The sequence below is a fragment of the Aythya marila genome (assembly GCF_965140915.1).
Source record: "Aythya marila genome assembly, chromosome: 4".
NCBI classification, from domain to species: domain Eukaryota; kingdom Metazoa; phylum Chordata; class Aves; order Anseriformes; family Anatidae; genus Aythya; species Aythya marila.
This window is the reverse complement of record NC_139045.1, coordinates 71,014,709-71,035,486: the sequence shown is the minus strand read 5'-3', so window position 1 is coordinate 71,035,486 and position 20,778 is coordinate 71,014,709. Positions and strand designations below refer to the sequence as shown.

At 48.5% G+C, this 20,778-nt stretch overlaps 1 protein-coding gene and 1 long non-coding RNA gene across 9 annotated transcripts in view; one reads left to right on the top strand and one right to left on the bottom strand.

Moving 5' to 3' along the window:
• The window catches only part of REEP1 (receptor accessory protein 1), a 53,611-nt gene that overhangs the window by 22,569 nt on the left and 10,264 nt on the right, over positions 1-20,778 (top strand). For 7 of the 8 annotated variants that reach the window (XR_014317416.1, XM_082759371.1, XM_082759372.1 and 4 more), the window contains 5 exons: positions 1,631-1,707; positions 3,555-3,675; positions 5,074-5,187; positions 10,488-10,538; positions 14,399-14,567. Coding sequence is in view for 7 of the 8 variants with exons in the window: in XM_082759371.1 (XP_082615497.1) it covers positions 1,631-1,707; positions 3,555-3,675; positions 5,074-5,187; positions 10,488-10,538; positions 14,399-14,567 (532 nt within the window). In the remaining variant the exon portion in view is untranslated. The remainder of the gene's footprint in view (positions 1-1,630; positions 1,708-3,554; positions 3,676-5,073; positions 5,188-10,487; positions 10,539-14,398; positions 14,568-20,778) is intronic. The other variant, XM_082759373.1, reaches the window with a different exon arrangement.
• Positions 13,919-20,768, bottom strand: LOC309877710. Its single transcript, XR_014317417.1, has 3 exons — positions 15,367-20,768; positions 14,072-14,205; positions 13,919-13,980 (listed from the first exon to the last, which is right to left on the bottom strand). It is a non-coding gene; the product is annotated as an uncharacterized lncRNA (long non-coding RNA).

Below are 20,778 nucleotides of genomic sequence, written 5' to 3'. Positions count from 1 at the left end.
TTTTTCAGTTGGCACACCAGTTGGAGGCAGGTTAGTCAGCAGCCTGATTAGAAAGAAAAGAAGCTGTTTACACGGCCACAGTACAAACCTCCGTGTACGAATCTAAACTTGTATCACCGTGGTTTATTTTTATTCTGCTTAGTAACAGTCGTTTTGATCGATGTTGTTTTAGGCCAATCTAGGCCCATCCGCACCAGGTCTCCGTTAGTGTTTAAGAGCTTTGCTGGCGTTAATGTGGAACTGACAGAACCGTGCTGGCAGTGAGGCTTCGAGGGACTCACAGTTATGTAAAAAGTCTGGCAGAAGCTGCCCTGGGAACACAACTCTCCCATGCGTTTGGCACTGCCACTCCACTGCTGTCACACTAAATATAAATATCAAAATATAAATATAAATGCAGGGGGAGCGGGCGTACAGCTGGGTGACCGGTGCTCAGGGAATAATTTCAGTACTTGTAGGCAGATGGAGAGACACTGCAGGCACTGCCCCCACATCAGGGCAGGGGACGGGGCAAGCCGTTTCAGATTTATTGCCTTCTCAAGTGTCCTTCCCCAGAGCAGCACCTGGTTTAGGTGGCCCTCACCCACTGCCTGCTTTCCAGCCTCCCCTCATTTTACTGCAGTTATCCCAGCCTTAGGTAGCACGTTGCAGTTCTCTAATTCAGGGATGTCACGGATTTTGCTCCCTTAAGCTTTCTGATATTGCTGCAAAGCCACTCAGGAATCCTGGCTGCATTTCTCTCTTTGTACAGTTCATTTTTCCAAACAAGAATGACTTGATGTTGGGGTGGTGGTGTTTTTTTTTTTTTAAAAAAAAATAAAACAGAAAATTCCATAGGAATATCTATTCTGAAATATAGCCAACTAGACAACAATTTCAGTTAAAATGATGTTAAAACAACAGTTATTTTTTCCTTGGAGATGCAGACAATTAAAGCTTTTTGAACTATCAGTGGGTGAGCACAGTGACAGCACAGCGTGTGCTTTTGCCACCAGTGTGAGGCAAAATGCTCTCACCTGAGCCCTGAGCAGGGGATTTAAGCTGAAGCAGTTGCTCTTGTCCCTGCAATGCCCCTGCTGAGGGTATGTACGTGGGCAGGCACCACTGCTCAGCTGCTGCATGCTAACTCAGTGAGCTGTGCTCCCATCACTGTGCTCCTGAGCCCTGGGTCGTGGGCTGGGTCTCTCTGCCTCCTCCTGGACACTTTCCCCTGCCTGTAGATATTATGTCAGTAAGTACATTTTGTCTTAATTGCAATTTAGTCCACACCCTAGTACTAAGCTTTGTTGTTAAGATGAGCCAAGTGAGGTTTTTAATGCCCTGTGACAGGGCTGTGGTTCTTTCCTGGCCAGAGGAGCTTCCTCTGTAGGGACTCTTCGGTGTGTCAAGCTGTCCTCCTTGTCATGAGACCGGTCCTAAAGGCCAGATTCTTCCTTCCCAAGGGTCTGCGTGGAAATCTGATGTGTGTTACGAGGTGGGGGAACCCCGGCATCTTCAAGTCCTTAGGGATTAATAAATATAAAGCTTTTCTTCTGTGCAGGTTGGTCTCTGCACTTGTTCCTGTACAAGATGCTTAGAGGGTCTTGGGGCAAAATGATTGTTACTGAAAGCTGCCTCTTTCTTCTACCAGGTCAAATGGATGATGTACTGGATCATATTTGCGCTCTTCACAACAGCAGAGACCTTCACGGACATCTTTCTTTGCTGGTGAGTACCACAGGGGAAGGAGTCTTTAACCTGGGATGAAAAGAAAATGGAAATGTTTGTAAGGGAAAATGAGAGGCCAAGAGCTCACTGTCTCCTGAACATGGGAGTAGCACCTTCGGGTGCACAGAGGTGTTTTGTCTGGAAAAGCCACGTTTGCTTTCTCGGTGCTGTCATGAAATGGAAGAAAAAGGGTAGAACCCCAAGAAATCGGTACAGGAGTCTCCGTCCCCTGGCTTTAGGAAATAGGTCTCTGTCAGAGGCACATCTGATGGCTGAATTGGATGCTTGCAGAGATCATCACATAAAAATCTGTAGTTTTAGCTACAGGCACAGTTCTGAACCTAGGCAGATGTGTCCTACAGTAACTACACTGACTCTGGGATCAGGCAGAAACAGCCCTGCAGCACAGGACTTTGTGTCTAGGTTTTTCTGCATGGGTTGTTGCTCTTCAGATGTCTTGTCAGTCCCTTCCCTGGGCAGACTGGGTTTACAGTTTGATGGAGAGCAGTGACAGTTCTTACTGCCGGGGGCTCGCCGGTGCCAGTGGAGGGATGCTGGTGACCTCCGTCAGGGTGAGAGCACACGAATGCCCAATTATCAGATTCAGTTCCTTAAATTTGGATGCTCAAGCTTGGAAATGTTTGCTTCATTGCCCTTTAGCAGAGCATCTTCTAAGCTAGGGGAAACCAGCGAGCTCAGGAGGCTTGAGGCTGAAGATTTAAGGGTGGTGCGTGGCCCTCACCTAGAGCAGTTCCAGCACAGCACTGTGTGCCTCCGGGGAGTGGGGGGACTTGGCAGCGTGTCAGATCCCTTGGAGAGGAGATAAGACATTTTTGGCTCTTTATCTACCTCCAGTGTGCTCATCTGGAGTCTTTTTTTTTTGGAGGGTGTACGATATGGGTGTCTCTGGAGGAATGACAGGGGTCTTGCCCAGTCTGTGAAACCAAGTATGCCACAGAGATCCCCACGGAGGTGGAAGAGCAATTTGCCAGGTCCGTGCTTGTGGCAGAGCATCACAGAGGCCCAGTGGGTCTGGCCTGGATGCTGTGTGGCCCAGCTGGCTTAGTTGTGGTTGAACACAGCTGTGTGCTCGCTCCCCACACAGTGGGAAGGAGGAGAGAAGTGAAAAAGGTAAAAGTGCAAGAACTCGTGGGTTGAGATAAGGACAGGTAATAGGAAAAAGGGGAAAAAAAAGTAAAAAACAAAACAAACAAACAAACAAAAAAACACAAGTGATGCACAATGCGATTGCTCACCACCAGTCCCCAGGCAAATCCCCCCAGCTTTATTGTTGGGCGTGACATTGTGGGATATGGGATAGTCCTTTGGTCAGTTTGGGTCAGCAGGAAAGAGAAGCAGAAAATTCCTTGCTCCAGTGTAAGCACTGCTCAGCAGCAACTGCAACATCTGTGTGTTGTCAATGCCATTTCCATCCTAAATACAAAACACAGCACCGTGCCAGCTACCATGAGGAAAAATAACTCCATCCCAGCTGAAACTAGGACAAAGCAGAAAGGCAGAGAGATGAAAGGTGCATAAAAATCTCAATGAAATACTGATCTGCTGGTTTGCTCGGTGCTTCCTCTGGCAATGCTATGGAGGCAGCATCTGTGCTCTCCGTGGAGTCTCTTCCAGACCATGAACTGATTTCTCTGATACCTGAGTAAAGGTAGGACGAGCTGAGATGTGTGCAGAGGTGAGAGGATGTCTTTTGGTCTTTGGGTTCTTCGGTGAGCAGAAGCTGCCCAGAACCAGCCTGGCCAGTCCCACCGGGCTGTGCCGAGCATCTCTAATCAAGAGCAGTGGTTGAACTGGGAGAGGACATTAACAGCTCTTTTTTCTTCTAGGTTTCCATTCTACTATGAGCTCAAAATAGCTTTTGTAGCTTGGCTGCTGTCTCCATACACAAAAGGCTCCAGCCTCCTGTACAGGAAATTTGTTCACCCAACACTGTCTTCAAAAGAAAAGGTAATCACAGGTGCCCAAGTCCTGCTTGGGTGGAAACAATCTGCAGTGTGTTTGCTCCATCTTCATATCACTCATTTTCATTGAAGGACTGGGAGCTGCTGATTCTCTTCCTCTGTCATTTGATCATCTCTTTTTGGTCGGTGTTTTTGTCCTTTGCTGTTTTTTTTATAAATACTGGCATCTGTTCAGCTCGCTCACATGCATTAGTTCATCTTCGGGCACTTGAGAAGCTGGGAGGGAGGGGAATGAAAACGCCTCCTGAGCTGCTTTGCACCTACTAGCTGAATATAGCTAGAGAGCTGTGTTGTGGCTGGACGTAATGATTTAGAGAAGCAGGGTTCTGGCAGCCAGGGCTCCTTTATTTTGTTCCCAGCTCTGTGCAGCAACGAGACAAAATAGTCCAGCCTGCCAGAAAGGGGCTTAGCGAGCACTTGCCTGGCTGGGAGAGAAGCAGCATGTTGAAGTCCTGGTTTGAGAAACGGCCTGCTGAAATTCACGATATTAATTTCAGAGCATTACAGCTTGAATCATTTGCCTGCCTAGGAGACTTCTGTTGCTGTGAACGGGACGTTGTCAGGCAGATCCATTTGGCTCACGTGAATCCGTGGGCTGAGGATAGCTGTCAGTCACACATCAACGTACAAACTGCCAAGAAGTGAATAACCCTTTCCCACATTGCCAGCTACAGCCATGAGAGATCTCCATTTAAGCCATAAGCAGCACATGAACAGCTGATTTCAGTCCTGTCCAAGAAGAACAGTGGGGATCAGTCCCCTTTTTGCTTCCTGGGAACTTCTGCTTAGGCATCTCACAAACAGTGCTCGTGCATTTTGGGTTGCCACTTCTTATCTACCAGAAATAGGGAAGGGATCACTAATAAGCCAAGATCTTCTCGCAGATTGCATTTCCTGCTAACCCAGCCCATCTAGTAGCTTAGCACTGAAACTCATCATCATCCATCATCATCCAGGCCCTGGGGTGGAGAGAACAAGGACAGGGACTTTCACTGCATGTTGAGCAAAATCCAGAACCTCTGAACCGCCCATTTCCATGGACATGTTGGAGCCGGACACTGCAGCGATGTGCAAAGAGATCTCAGATACATCTGAGAGCATCAGTCCTGGCTCCAGGGCAGTAGACCCGCAGCTGCCCAGCATCATATTGTGATTCCTTTTTAACTACAGGGCAACCCAATTTGTCTTCAGGCTATAGATTGCCAATGGCAACAACACACCCTGGCCCGTTCTGCCCAAGGTGGGGGAAATGGAGCATGTCTACCTCTATGACAGATGACCTGGCCCTGCCGAGGATCTGAGGCTGGGACCACTCTGATTTTGTCCCTTTTGTGCTTTTTTTTTTGGTTTGTTTGTTTATTTGTTTTGTTGTCTGCTGTGACAGGAGATCGATGACTGCCTCGTCCAGGCAAAAGACCGGAGCTACGATGCCCTCGTGCACTTTGGGAAGCGGGGCCTGAACGTCGCGGCCACGGCGGCTGTCATGGCAGCTTCCAAGGTGAGGTTGTGGGTCGGGACGGAGGTGTTAGCATCTCATAGAATCACAGAATCATGGAATATCCCCAGTTGGAAGGGACCCATAAGGATCATCGAGTCCAATTCATCTGCATCCATTGCCAACGGCAGCCACAGTGTGGAGAGGGAGACAGAGCAGAGGTGGGGATCCTGTCACTGGTTTTATTGTGCCTCCCTGTCTCCCGTTCACCAGCCACACAGGTGCCTCTTAGGCTAAAGACACTTAAGTAAGGGTGGTGCTCAGGGAGCCTCCATGAGGTTGGAAAATGCAGGATTAAGGCCAGGGGCTGCTCCAGGCCTCTGCTGAATTTTTATACATTCCGTGGCATTTAGTACCCAGGTGACAACGTCAGCAATGTTGTGCATCACAGCTCTTGGTTTTCACTGCCAAAATAGGAGCGTGGAAGATGCTGACTCTAGGTGGACACAGCACCCTGTCCTGGGGAAGAGTTTTTTCCCCTTGCTGGGGAAGGGAAAGGCCACCTGCCCTGCAGTTTGTCAGTTGTTACGCTGAATTGCTGAGAAGCTTGGAGCATCTACTGAGCTCTAATTCAGGTACTGACAGGCTGCAGGGTTTACACATGACATAACCTGGTGTATAATTCTCTGGAGACATGCTGCTGTTATGTAAGAGTGCACGGGACATGGGGTTAGGTGTTTTTGGGAGAGTGGCTTCATCTGAAGAGGCGTATCCTGTGCTCTGTTCCTGGCTTCGAGCCAGAGCCAGACAGCAGCTTTTATCTCCTTCTTTGCATAAAAGCTGCGAGGAATTGATAACTGCGTTTGGTGGTTCTGCTCTCTGGCCGTGGATTACCAGGGCTGAGTGTGGATGTGCAGCTATAGCAGCTGTACTTTGATGTTTTGGGGGCAAAACTTGTATAAAAGAAAGTTCCTGCGCAAATACAATGCCCCTTGCAAAAGGAGTGTAGAAACATGTGGGCAAGATGGATGTTGATATTAGGAAAAACTCATGAATGGGAGTTGAAGGAAACTCTTTTCCTCTGCCAAATGCTTTTTGTACGACCTTGGGCACATCATTTAGTATTTCCTGGCCTCATCTGTAAAAATGAGTAATACATCCTTGGGATGCTAAATGTGTGCAGGCTATTAAGCGTGTTGAACTGAAGACGTTATAGAAGTGGGAGCCCCTGGGATATGCCATAAACACATAGGATGACAAGGATATGCAAAAACTGTTCCAAAGAAAAGCCCCAAATTGCCTCCTTTTACCCTGCTGTCAGGCCTGGCTCATTCTTCTGAGCTGTTGCTCTGCTAAACGGGGACTGCTGGCTAATCCAAACCCGGACTGAGAGGTAGGATAAACGTGGAGCTAAGGCGAAGCTCTGTGCTTTGTGCCCAAGGCCACACCATTTGTGTGACACCCCCGTGGCAGCAGTGCTTTCAGTGCTGTTATGTAAACCTGCAGAAGTCACACCGTGGACGTAAATAGGCTCCGGGGAAGCCTGCTCTGCAGCACTGCCTCTGCTTCCTACAGCGTGCTGCAGACTCTCTGTGCTGGAGCTGTCCTTCAGGACAGAGTGAGAAACAACGTGTGAATCCCAAAGAAACTGATTCCTTGTTGGGTAGCCCCCAAACATGCAAAACTCAGTGGTGTCCAGGCCCGCAGTGCCCACCTGTTCATCTTGGGACTGAAACAGCGCCTTCATCAGCTCTTCAACCTGAAAGAAAAGCCAGCACCACAGTTTTTCTTCCTGCTGTTCTGCTTTGTTCTGCTTTTCTGGTGTTTCTTAAGATTCTCACTGCCCTGAAATGCAGCTCCGGTGGCAGCAGGAAGCTGGGCAGAAGGGAGAAGACCCTCCAGGGTACAAGGGGGCTGCTGCTTTGCTTGAGATAATGAAGCTCCCTTTCATTGCTGGAAGAAACCAACCCATGCTGTGATTCCTGTGGCACATCTGCCAGCCTAACTGGAGAGAAAACAGATAAAATATTGCTGCCTGTGGTGGACCAGAAGAATCTCTTCTGCACACTACCTTGGGGATGGGAAAATGAGCGAGAGGAAGTCATTGGATTGAGTAATTTTTATGGTAAAGCAAGGACTGTTCACGTCTTTGTTTCAGCCTTGAGATTTAAGTGACTCTGAATACCTGAGGAAAAACAGGACTCCTGATTTCTTTTACCACTTCAGCACATGGCCTCCAGCAAGTTGCTTGCTTCTGTGCTCCTCAGGGTGTGATTCCAGGGACAAGGGGAGCTAATCTAACAGCTCACCTCTTCCAAAAACGAGGGCAATGCTCCTGCTCCCAGTGGGTCACTCTGCACCAGCCTTTTGGACCTCCTCAGGTTATCTCTAAGGTATCATAAAACTAATCCAGGAAGAGAAAGAAAGGGAGTACTGATTTTTTTTTTTAATACATGAAGGAGCCCACGAGTGTGGACTGATGCCTGAGGGCCTGAGCCACAGAAGGGAAGGGACAGGAGTGTGGCTGGAGGAAGGAAAGCGAGATCCCCCCTTCCTGGCGCTGGGAAGGAGGCAGTTCAGCTCTGCTGCTCACAGCACCGCACCCTTAATACCTCCTCACTCTTTTCAGCTGCTGCTGAATGTATGTCACCACCTTCCTTGCCCACTTGAGAGGGAGGTGTAGCAGAGGGAGATTATCCTGCGTGAGTGAAGTTTAGAGGGCTAATTATCTAGAAAACACTCTGAGCTGACAGGTGGCAAATAAGCCTGCGGTGCTGTCCTCTGGGAAAAGTTTCCAGGGAGGGGGAAGGAGAATCCTATTGGTAAGCCTTATCCTGGCTTTCCCTGTGGGAGGTTTAAGGGTATCCAGCAACCCCCGGTAAGTGTGGGGTGTAGATTGGGAAGTGAGCTCTGAGGAGTCACTGGGTTTCAGCCTTTAACAAGCCAACCTGTAAAAGGATCTAAAGGCATCTAAAGGATCTAAATCTAAAAGGATCTAAAATGATTTTAGGTCTAAAGTTCTTGGAGGTGTCTCCCCTTGTGCACAGCCCTGCCCTCTCCTGTCTCTCCGAGCTGCACTACCTGACTTTTTGTGCTCCCACAGCAATCCAGATCCACGATCTCTTCTCTTTGGTGATTAGATCTGTGCTCAAGGCCTGTGATTTCATCCTTTTTATCCCCAGTGCAGCACGGGGAGGCTGGCTCTCTGATCACTATGCATGAAAAGCTGCTACTTAGATATTTATCACGGGCTAAGGTGCTGCAAGCTGAGCGCAGCCACGTGCACGTTCCTTATCTCTTTCCCTTATCCCTTTCCCCTTTCTGTCCTAAACACCACCATGGTTAGCCAAGTGCAGGCTTCTTTCCCTTCCCTTCTGCTCCCCTCCCTATCTATAGAATCTATTTTTGGTGCTGTCCCAGCAGACAGAGCATCAGATTGCTGTCTCCTTGCCCCTGCTTAGGTGCTCGGCACAGATCCTTTCCTCTGTCCTTACAACCCTCCCATCACCACTTTTACATTCTCCCCAGCTCACCGACCCTCTCCTTAAGGTCCTGGTTTTCCCAGCTCCCGTTCCCTCATTCCTCACCCTGGATAAATGAATTCAACCAAACAGGTCAGTGCCATTTTCCCCTGTTCCCGACTCTTGAACCACCTCAAACTGGCCACAGCTCCACTCTTCAAAAAGGAGAGCTGCAGAAAACGTCCTGCAGCCATCACAAGGCCATGGTTCCTGATACCTGACCTTCCTCAGCCCTTCCTCTTCCCCCCTGTGTGTAGGGCAGGGAGTGTTGGCACAGCAACCGGTGCTGAGAAACCCTCCAGGAGCCTTTCTTGCGTTGGGAAATAGGGTCAGAAACCCAAAGTCAGAAGTATTACGGTGGGAGTTGGAAACCCAAACCCGTGGGAGAGAGATGCTGCCTGTGTGCCACGGCAGTGGAGAGCTGCACTTGTACTTCAGCTGGGAAAGAGGGAGGCAGGGAGCATCCATCCCTGTAAGAGAAGGGATTTGTAATGGGATTTTGTAACAGGGAGGTCCCACTGCTTGCAGGGAGAGTTTCTTTGCTCACCCAATGTGTCACAGGACGCTTCTGTCCAGCCTGCTTAGTGCTGCTTCTGGGCTGTAACAGGGCCAAGAGCTGCAGAAGTCAGGAGTGGTTCAGAGTACAGAGTCTGAGAAACCTGCGTGGACCTGTCAGTGTTATCTGCACACTCCTTTGGAAAATAGCATCCTTTAAAGGATCTCCACCTGGGGTCCAAAATCAGCAATCTTATGGCTGAACTCTATTAAACCATCAAAGAGGAATAACACACAACTTTCTTGAAACGTGCTGCCACTGACCACTATTTCCTGAATTGTTCTTGTTATTGTATAATGCATTTTTCACTCTGAGGTCTCAAGAAACTGACTTCCCCCCCAAATCAATAAAACCTCCACGCAGAGCTACAACCCAAGCAGCTGATCGCAGCTTTTCCATCTTGTTGGCTCTTACGCCGGTGTCTCGAGGAGCAGACAATAGCCAGCGAATGCAGGGGACCAAACAACAAATTCAGACAGAGCCCAGGCTGGGAGAGGCAGCGACAAGCAGTTCCCAGAAGAGGAAATGCCAACAGGCAGGGTGGATGAAGTCAAGTTTCCACCATCAGCTTTAAAGCCAGCCGGTTTCCTCCGGAGTCTTCAGCACTGCCTGGCACCCCCAAACTGCGTGGCTGCTCTCAGCCAGGCACGGCATGCAGGCCCTGGCTGTAAGGACATTGCTTGTAGGTTCTTTGTGTTCGTGTGGTTTGACAATGGCAGAAAAAACCTGCCCCCTTCAGCCCCCAAAGCTGGCAGGTTTGCTCTTAGCGGGACCTTCTGCAGGTAGGCACCGTAAGCTTGGGCATGAGCATTGCCCTCCTTCTTAGAAAAACCTTCAGTCACCAAGTCTAAAATGACTGCGGAACATCCTTCACCTAATCCAGCCTAAATTAGTCATAAACACGCTCTGTCCTTAATGGTTTTAAGTCTGGAGGAGGCTGGATGCTGGGGGTTTCTCCGCTGGGAAGCACCCGTGAGGTGCAACAAGCAGCAGCCCCGTTGCTTTTAGAATTTGCTGAACTCTTTGAACGCACTTGCTGGGTTGCAGCCTGTCAGCTGGGGTTGTGGGGTGGCTTCTTCACCCCTCTGGGGGAGCCGAGGAAGGCAGAGCCTACATTTTGGGGGTGTAGTGCACAGCTGGGTGTCCCTGCTTGTTGTCTGCAAGTCCCTGTACAGCAGCGCCCAGCCTCGTGCTCGCGCCTCACCTCGGTTCCTTGTGCTAAAATCTCTCTTTGTGTCGAAGCGTGTACGTTTGTTGCCACACTCGCTCTCTTTTTCCCTTGCTAGGTCTCTCAGCTGCTTCATTTACACTTGTATTTGGACCAGAAAAAAGGGCAGGTAATCTGCTGAGTGCTTACATTAACCTCTAACCAACATCTGCCTCCCCGTAGGAGTGGTTTGAGCTGTTTCCAGCTGAGGCTGCTCTGAGGCCAGCTGCTGTCTGCTCCGCTTCCCGTAGGTAGATCCTGCGTGCTGTGCTCTAAAAGCCCTGATCACATCAGCAAAACGCCTTCCAGGTCCTCTGCTGGCAGTCAGAGAGATGCCAGCAGCCAAGCGGGGAGCTGTGTTTGTGGAAAACCCATCTAACTCAGGTTGTCGCTGCCGTGTTTGCTTCTGTTTTCCCACTGATGGGTAAAGGCAGCCTGGCGCTGCCGCTGCTGCGATCCCATCAGCCTGGTTGGGGTTGACGTGGAGCTAGTGAGGCCAGGACTTGGCCCACAGGTGGAGAAGCACCTCCGCAAGCATGTCCTAGGAGTTTGTGCCACACCTCGTGGCGAATATCTGCAGGCTGGTGGCTGCCACGTGCATGCAGACACGTCTGCTGCTGGGGAGGAGAACTGCTAACCTCAGTTACAGCAAAGAGGGGACATTAACAGGGTTCGTGTGGTGCTGGACGTGCAGTGAGCGTGGCTTCGTGTTCCCTTGCCTGTCCATTAACATGCCAGAAGGTGCCCTCCTGTATTAACACCGAGCGCATTAAAAGCTTCTCTTGTATGACTTGACATTTTTCATCCCCGATTCGTGTCTCTTCCCCACGCTGTTGCAGCAGCAGAACGGAGTCTCTAGTTAAGAGATTTGTTTTGAAGCCTAAATAATGTCCACAGACTTCTTTCAGATCGTCAGACTGATGGCACGATAAAATCTAGACGCTGTTTGTTTATATTTGGATCAGAGGTAGTGGGACTTTGTTATATAAATTGCAGGTTTTCAAATGATGTGCCTGATTTTATTTTCCTAGAGCCTACGTAAAGCTACCTACCTATGTGGAGGAATTTCTATGCATAATCCTATTGTACTTAAACCCAGTTATTCCAGACTCCTAAGTCCATCTCCCTCTAAAAGGTTTCACTTCAAACGTGAGTGCAGAGATTAATTATAGAAGCCAAGTAATTAAGACACCGCCAGCTATTTCTGATGCAGGGCCTTTCAGAGTACCTGTTGCAGCCCTGGCTTCAGATTTTGGATCCTTCCAAGATTTCTGATCCTTCCAAACCATATTGGTTGTGTCAGTGTCTGTGGCCTGGGTGTGCAGAGTTTAACATCACTTCTGGAGATAAGCCTGCTGCGTTTAGGGGAAGGTAGCCTGCAGGTTAGCTTGCTCTGAAAGCTCACTGTTGGGATATTTTGCCCCCCTCTTTAAAGCAAAAATAAGGAGAGAATGTGCTAGGCGTGAGATGTAAGGTACAACATCACAACACTACAGCCACTGTTGTGACCAAAGCAGGTAGAGACGTACCCAAATTAGTTTTAGATTAATTACTGTGCCAGACGGATGAGAGCTTTAACTTCCCTTGGAATCCCAGAGAAGCTTGTGCAGCTTAAAAGGCCACGTGTTGATGGGCGACGACCTGATATCCTTGGTAGATCACATCTGAATGAGGTTGATACCAACTGGTATCAGTTACTGGGAGCTGATATTTTTTACTATTTGCCTTTTGTCCTGTTCAGTACCGTTGAGGGCTGGCCCTTCTCTGCCCCTGTCCCTGAGAAAACCAAAGCAAAGAGGGAACTGTCCCGTGTATGACGAGGTTGGTGAGTCCTGGGAGAAGAGGTGGAGGAAGGAAGCCTACAGAAGTCCACTTTCGTCTTTCCCTCTGCTGTGGGATGAGCTTTCCTAGGGAGCAGAAGATCAGATGAGTTTGCTAGCAGATACCCTGTAGTGAACAGGGAAGAAAGACACGCCTGCACCCACTTGTTGCCACCAAAACCCCACCTGCCAAAATCTCTGGGACATCTCTCATGGCTGTAGCACTTGGAAGAGCACCTGTATGATCATGGACAAGATGGTAAACAAAAATCCCCCAAATGGCTGCTCTCGATGTGCCACTTGACTGTTCTCACCATAGTCCGAGATGTCTGCTGTGCTAGATCTGTTCCGATCTTGGTTTCTCTGTTGTTAATAAGTCATGTCTTATGGTGAAATAATGGTCTCTACAGCTGGATGAAGACTTTATTGCTAAAATACAACTGCAGCAGGGCAAACCCTTGCAGTGTTGTCCCTTCAAATCTTTGTGATTTCATATACAGCAGCTGCTTATGTGACAGGGAAAGGGCTGGTAATGGCATTGCCATTTTGCTTTGAAACTTTGAAACCGTCCTGATTCGGTTGTAATCATAATTTCTGTCATGTTTCCATTTGGGCTCAAATAGAAATGCGGCAACTGGGAAAGAATTGCAGTCGAAGTGTTATTTTGTGCCCTACGAGCACTGAAATCCAGCCTGTTCCTGCAAAGTCTGAAGGCGCAAAAATCTGAAAGCAGAAGACTGGAAGGGAAGTGAGCAGGATTTCACGGTGCTCACTGTCATCGCTCAGCCTGAGCCATTCCTGTTCCTGCTGGATCTGAGGTTTGGACAAACTTTCATGGCACGGTAGCAGCGGTAACGTTTGCTGTTACCTGTGTGATAAGCAGCCTCCGTCCTTGCTGGAACAAGCTCAGGTAAAATTAAAGCAGAAAATCAAGAACAGACAGGCACGTACCAGGTCCGTATTGTAAAACTCGGGAAGTAATATTGGGCGAGCTGGCTGAGAGGAGGTTAAAAGCTGGTGTGCTGCTGACACTTGAGCTGGTAGCACAAGAGGATTACAGCGCTCGTGTTACACCACCTTAGCGATTGCTAAGCCCTGGCTTTGCTGCTCCAGTCATTCTGCAACAGAAAAATATTGTTTGGTGGTCTGATTGCTCCCAACCATCTCTTGCTAGGGATCTGGCTGTGCAGTTGTAGTGCGGGGTAGGGTGTCTTGTTTTTTCTTAATTGACACCAGCAGAAATAATTTTAGAGCCAGGCTCTGTGTAAAATTAAAACCCAAGTGTACTTTTTATCAGTTATATATATCAGTTTATATGCTGAATATCACCTAATGCAGCCAACAGAGAAGGACAGGTAGGTTCAGTATTGACTAATTTCTGACATTCTTGCTCTGTGGCATTGTGTTGTATGAGGATCTGAGGATCACAGAACTCAAGAAGACGTGCACTGATAACCAACCTTTTGATAAGATGTAGTTTTAATATAAGGTGTCCTTTAAGTGAACTCATTTAGAAAGAACAGCTCTCTTCCTTTTACCAAGGAATATGTTTGTTTCTTGACTGAGAGCTAGTCTAAAAAGAAATAAAAATAGTGCGTGAGTTTATTTATTCCTGAAGCTGCAAGAAAAAGCATCAAAATATTTATCTGCATTTAAGAATAACTTATTACCTTAAGATTTCAAATCTTCAGTGCTCTGGAAATTCTCTGTATGACTGACAACTGCTGGGTGAATGTCATCATGGAGAATTACCTTTAAAAGCAAGTTATTTTGATGTTGACCATTTAATTGCATTTCTGAAGCCAAGGACCTCTTTATCTAAGATATTAATGAAGAAAAGTACCTGCAAGAAAGACTCAGCAACATCCTGCTCCTTCGGATGTGGCCAAGGCCTCTCTGAGCTGAAATGACTGCAGTGAAGAATCAGAGGTGCTGTCCATCAAAATTTTGAATGATCACAATGTGTGTGTAGAACCACTGCAAAAAGAAGGGCAAAGAGAGTGAAATGATGTTTTTAACAACTCATTTATGTCCTCTCTAGGTTACCGGACCAGGCAATATTTTCTCTTCCTATTTTCCTGATGGATTTCAATGAGCTAGGGAGGAGAAAGGTTCAAAATACAGTTTGGTCTAATTTTTGTTTGTCTTATTTGCTTGCTTGTTTAACCAGGGACAGGGAGCCTTGTCCGAGAGACTAAGGAGCTTTAGCATGCAGGATCTCTCGACCATCCGTGGAGACAGCAGCAGCACTGTTCCTCCGTCGGTCACTGTACGAACAAGTAGCAAACAGAGCCAGCCAAAACCATCCAGAAGTGCATCGGAAGGCACTGGCAGCTCAGGTAAGTGCCAGCGTTATTTTCAGCGGTGTGTTGTCTGGAACATCACGCAGCCGAATGAAGTCATGCCGTTGGCAGCAAGCTACAGAAACAGCCATGGCAGGCAGCGCATTCCAGAGCTCGCAGGACACAGCCACACTGTGCACTGACGAGGGAACAGTATCGTCGTTTGGTGGTTGCTATTCCTGGCTGGTATCAAGGGCTGGATGTGGGCACGCAAGGGGGCCAGCATCAGTCTTTGCAACTTGAGCTGTAAGGTTTAGGTGCAAGCAGTGGAGGGTTTTCAACAAGAGGGGCTAATGGAAGTGCCAAAAGCAGGGATAAGAATGCACGATAGTGGGCAAGGGTCATTATTATCATCAGAGGCTCCATATGGTGATACAACCTTTCTCTTTTATGCCATCTAAACATAAATGTGAGTTCTAATGGGTACCTGGTTTGAAATAGTCCCACTCCTGCTTCTTCTGAACTGTACAGTAGCTGTCCCTTGACAGCCCTAGGTCAAGAACTTCATCACTGATGAAGCCTGATGAGAAATAAAACCTGTACAAAGCACTGCTAGAAACAGAGACCAAGGTCTGACAGTTATTTATAATAAGAAGGATGTGTGCATACGCGCTGTTACGGAAAGCAAGTGTCCCTGAAAAGCTAAGGTTTGTTTTCAAATTCTAAAAGAACAACGGGGAGAAGCAGCATGGTGGGAATAAAACCCGTTCCTGAGGATTCGGTTGTGAAAATTTATTTCAAGCTCGGTTAAAGAAATCTTAGTGAGCCTAGATCCGAAACATTTAATTAGGGATACCTGTGCAGATTAGTTCTGCTAGAAAATTGAGAGATGGAGCGTTGTCCCAAGCAGGAATTCCCAGACACTGCCAAAGATCATGCAACTCGACTGCTGGGATGAGAAACCACAGAGGGTTGCAGGCCTGTCTTGATAGTTTGTGAAATGTGGGCTGGTAAGTTTGAAATTTTAAAAGTTTCATCGTGTTGAAGTCTGTGCAGACATTCACTGTGTTCCAAGGCTGTGTAGATTTCTACCCCGTGTAGTTTGCTTTAATTTTGGAAAGTGTTAGAAATGGTTTTTTTTTCCTTCCTAAAAATTTCTTTCAAGCCCTTTACAAATGCTCAGAATTATAGCTCGTAGACTTCTCTTTATTTTTTTAGCATCGTCTGTTGAATATTTTTTCTTTATAGGTAGACTGAAACAGCTAATTTGATTGCAGCTTTGCAGTGGTTTTATTTGATATTTATGTAGGGTCTTGTATGCACGTAGCACATGTTGCTTTTGCTTGTGGTAATCAGTCTGAAGGTAAAGTGGTCACACACAGAATAGAAAACTCTTACTCAAAAAAATAAAAATTAAAACCAAATCGCATGTAATATAGAGCAAAATAACAAGTGGTACAATTAAAGCATAATCTACTTAATGCCAGGGTGTGTAGAGCAGTCTTTGTAGGTTTTTTTTTTTATTTTTTTTCTCAAGGCAGCCAACTCAGCTCTTAACACGTACAATTTTCTGATTTTGATCTGGTTTCCATACTGCACGAGGAAATGTCAAAGTGGATCTGTGAAAAATTGGATCTGTTCATCGATTTTTCAAACTGAGTCTAGTGTTTATCAGACTTTTTTTTGTTGTTCAGAAAAAAATGAGATTTTGGTTTTAATTCTTCTTTTAATGAAATTGACACAGATCTGCAAAATCTTCTAAGAACTCACTCTTCTATCTCCCTTTGTCACCTCCCTCATCCACCACAGCCAGCACAGCCAGGCACCTCCAGCCAGGGATTTCAGCCACAGGTGGCTGCATCGTGCTGGGTGGAAGTCTGTGGCCAGAGTTTTGCTCTCCCTTTTAATCAGGTTAAGTGAAAGAAGCGGCCCTGATCTCTCCTGTTTTGTGTGGGCACAGTTATGTGTGTAGCCAGAATGATTTGAGGGGAGAATTGATCAAAGTCACGGTGAGTGTGAGCTCAGTCAGACAGTGTCACACCTTGAGTGTTGTGTTCTGGGGGAGCCAGCACTGTTACAGGCACGCCAAGGCCAGAAGCCTTATTGCTTCACCTCCCATGTTCATTTATATGGATATTTTGATGGATTTTGTTTTTGCACAGAAACTTTAGCCTTCTCCTTTATATTCCTGGCTTAGAGATAATGGGACTGCCTCGGTCTGACATCAGAGAGAGTCAGCAAAAATTCCCCGGCCTGTTTGACAGGAGGGTGACTCAGCTGAAGGGCTCTGCTTTCTTGAAAAGGTCTTGGAAGCCCCCAGCCCCCAGAAGGTCTGACAGCAGTAGCTGGGATACCTAAAACCAGCTTACATTAATAGAGAGCCTGGCTGGGCCTGCAGATCTGCCTGCAGTAGAAATCCTGCTTTACTGAGGCTTTCAGGTAACTCCTGAACAAACAGGTCCTGCGTATGCAAGAGAGGCAGAGGAGCTCAGGAGGCAGGGTCTGCATTTCAGGGTCAATACCTTAGCATATTTCTCACGTGGCTTTCCTGTACACCTTATATCAGTGAATATACCCCGTAAAATACCTGCTCAGTGAAAAAGTGCTGCCTGTGGATTGATCCCCATTTCTCGAGGAGGTTTCTCAGTCATAGTAACAGCGCTCTGCCTTGTCACTACCTCCTGAGAAGTTTCTAGCCAACCAAAACATCCATTTTTTATGTTTTCTTTTATTCTAGCCTTTATTTTCCAATCCAGGCATCTGAGAAACCGCAGGTGGGTCTGCTGGGATGGTGATGATTTGGGCGCCATGCCCATAGCCCTTCTTCTGCCATTTGCCCATTGCGGTGCTCCTGCACTCACCCATTTCCCTGCACCCTCATTTCCTACCAACCTATTGCAATCCCCTGCAAGTGCAGCTCCCAAAGCCACTGCCTGAGCTTCCAAAGGATCGGTAGGTGCAGCGGGGACAGGAACCCCGAGTGTTATTTTGTCTGGACGTGCTCAGAAGCGCATCTCCGTGCCTGGGAGCGTGTGTGAGCATCTCTCGGTTGTGCAGGGGTCACAGGTTTTGATGCAGCAGTGCACACACACACTGCCTGCGGCACTGCTTCTGTAACATTTCTGAAAACTCCCTTTATTTCCCTCCTGTGGCTCTCAGGGGTGCACAAACCCTGAAGAAGCTGTTTGCCATCTAGCCCAGGCTCTTCATTTTCTCAGGACGAGAGGCAGCAGCACCAAGGAGAGAGCAGGAGCCTTACGATAAGAAGAGCTGCCCTCAGGCCATGGAGCAGGCCAGCCAGCCCTGGGAATATCAGGAGTTATTTTCTCATGCTGTCAGGCGTCTCTTTGATTTTCACAAGAAATCCTGCTGGGGAGCTGCCCTGCTGCTCTTGGCCTCGGGCTGTGGCAGTCCCCGAGCTGGGAGGGTGTCGTGGGGAAGAAGTGCTGCTGCCTGCCCTCCCGCACACACTGCCCCGCACTGCTGCCTGTGACAGCTCTGGTAGCATTCCTGGTCTTGGTTTCTTGAGTGTTCACCTTTCTCCTTACACATCTATATTTTTTCTTGTTGGTTAAGCCAGGGGCTTGTGGGACCTGCAGTGAATTAATTCAGCGTTTGGTTCCAATAAGAAATACTTTCTTTTACAGTTTCTGTGGGGTTATTTTTAACTCAGCCCAATTTGCTGATAAACCTCACAGGGGAGCTCCAAAAAACTCTGTGGAGAGATGTGGAATGAAGCCAAGTGGTGAGGAGCAGGAGGCTCCTCAAGCCAGCTTTGCCACTGAACGAGTGGCACATGGAAGGACAGCCGCACTTAAAGCAACGTGGCAGAGACAAGACGTGGCTCTTTAGGTCAAGATTACAGGTTAGAGGAGTCCCTACACCCTGAGCACTGTAACAGCAGCCAGATGTGCTGTGGGGCTTGGTGTTGCTCAGCCCCAGTCCTGTGTTTAAGAGCAGATGCGGTGTTTAAGGGAAAGTGATTTGGAAGGACAGGGATGGAGAGAGGTCTGCTGCCTTCCCTGTACACAGGAGACAGCTGAAGCTCAGGTTTGGTATAAAAACTGCTCCCACAGTGAGCACTAGGAGGGGCTTGGGTTCTGGTTTCACAGCTCTCGGCCGTGCTTTTTTGCTTTTTTTTTTTTATTATTATTATTATTTTATTTTTTATTTTTTTTTGCCTACCAAGAAAACTCTCCCGACACCGCCGGGCTTTGGCTCTGGCCACAGGCTGGCTGCAGGACCGTGCTGTACCCTGGCTGCAGTAAACGACTGCTCAGCCTGTTTCATTTCCATTGCTGTGATTTTTTATAACGTGACTGGTGCTGGTTAGCCTGATTTGTGACCCTCTGAATTCCCTCCTGACAGAAGGGAATCGCTGCGTGAGGAACTTGGCATGTGGTGAGCAGGGACCAGGGGCAGACACAGCGAAGGGTTATTTTTGCCCTCCGAAGAGTGTCTCATGAGGTCAAGACAAGGAATATGCCAGAGTTTGAGACAAGGGGAATTAGCTCCTCCTTTCCTGTACCTTTTGCTGCCTTTTCAGTAGCTGCAGCCACCCTTCAGCCAGGCACTGAAGGCAGCTGTGCTGTTGCTTGAGCAATAGCTGAGATGCTCGGCGAGCTTAACCCGCCGTCCCCGCTGCCTTTTGTGCCGACAGCTGAGCCATATTCACACCCATCCCACAGAAACACCCTGCTCCTCCTCCTCCTCCCTGCACCCGGCCAAAAGCCACACGCAGAGGACACAAGGAGCAGCGTCTGCTTCGCCCTGCCTTGAGACACGTGCGTGAAACACACGCACCCAGGGCTTGCCCCTCCTGCGAGTGGTGTGCTGGCCACCTGTCCTCTTTATCCGATCCCTCACTTCGCTCCTAGCTCAGCATTTCTCCATTTAGCCTCTTGGCAGCCTGCTGGCAGCCGGGGATATTTTAACCTCGATGTATGTCCCAACCTGTGCTTCTCCTCTGGGCAGAACTGCCCCTTGCGTTTGGGAACTGTAAATGTGTGGCTGCTTGTCATTATAGAGATCTGGAAGCCCCAGAACCACATTTCCCAATATTTTTCAAGGCAATCCTGGTTTTCTGGCAAATGCCTGGTTACAACCCACATACAGAGGTGTCTGTATTAACAGAGGGGGCTTTTGCACTTCGTAACCTTCTCTTACTGCCTTAGAGACAGCCCGGGCAGTGCAGGTAAAGCTCGTTCCCTCCTGCTGTGACTTGAGGACTGGGATTCTGGCCACAGAGCTCAGTCCCAGGGTTGATGCAGACATACGTGGTGGTTGCTGATGTCAGCTGAAAGCTCCAGTGTGAGCGCTGGAGCCAGCCTTTATTTTGGGACAGTCAGAGGGACGTCCTCCAGCGAGCACATTCGCTTGATGGGACATCGGTGTCCAGAGCTGGCATTGCCTGGGCCGAGTATCACATCCCAGCGCACTGCCCGGAGCGAGTGCCCTTTCTGCTGAAGCTTTCCTCAGGCAGAGATCGGCCTCAGCTGGGGTGACCTCAAAGCAGAAGCACAGGAGAGGCAGGGCTGAAGGCCAACTCCAGCTCTGAGGGCTTTGCAGGACACAGCAGAGGTGTGGCAGTATCGGTGCTCGGGAGATGCCCGGGTATCTCTGTCTCCACTCGCCAGAAAAGCTCTAGCAAGGTGCCTGACAACAGCCCACATAAATCTTGTTGTATGAGCTCTCCAAGAATAAATCGTCATAGAATTGAGAGCAGTTACCTTCTATGTAAAATCAGAAGCTAAACCCACAAAAATAAAAAATCCACAGACTCTGTGTAAGATCAGAAGCCAACCCTGCTAAAAACCCCTCGAGCTGGCCCAGCCTCCTGTCTTTTGTACAAAGGCCACAGCCAGGCAGCTCTTGACCCGGGACGGGTCCTCAGACCTGTGATTTAAGATTGGGGATCTAGGAGTGTATTTTAGAGGTTGCACCCGATGACCTTAAGAGGTCTTTCCCAACCTAAGTGGTTCTGTGGTTCTGGATGCCTCCAGAAGCCCTGTGAGTGACTGCAGTGCGTGCAGAGGTCCTGCCTCAGCCCCCTGCACCAAACCTGTGTCGTGATGTGCGAGCAGGGCCGGGGCACGCAGTGGCAGCCTCAGCACCCGTCAGCACAGCCTCAGGTGAGCCCCGAGCTCTGTGCTGGCGCGGAGAGACACAAACGGGAGCCCTGGAGTCTACCTCAGGACTTCCCAGCAGGGGAAGCCACGCCGAGCATTTCCTGAGGCTTACCTGGGTGAGTTCCTAACGCTCGGCTCCT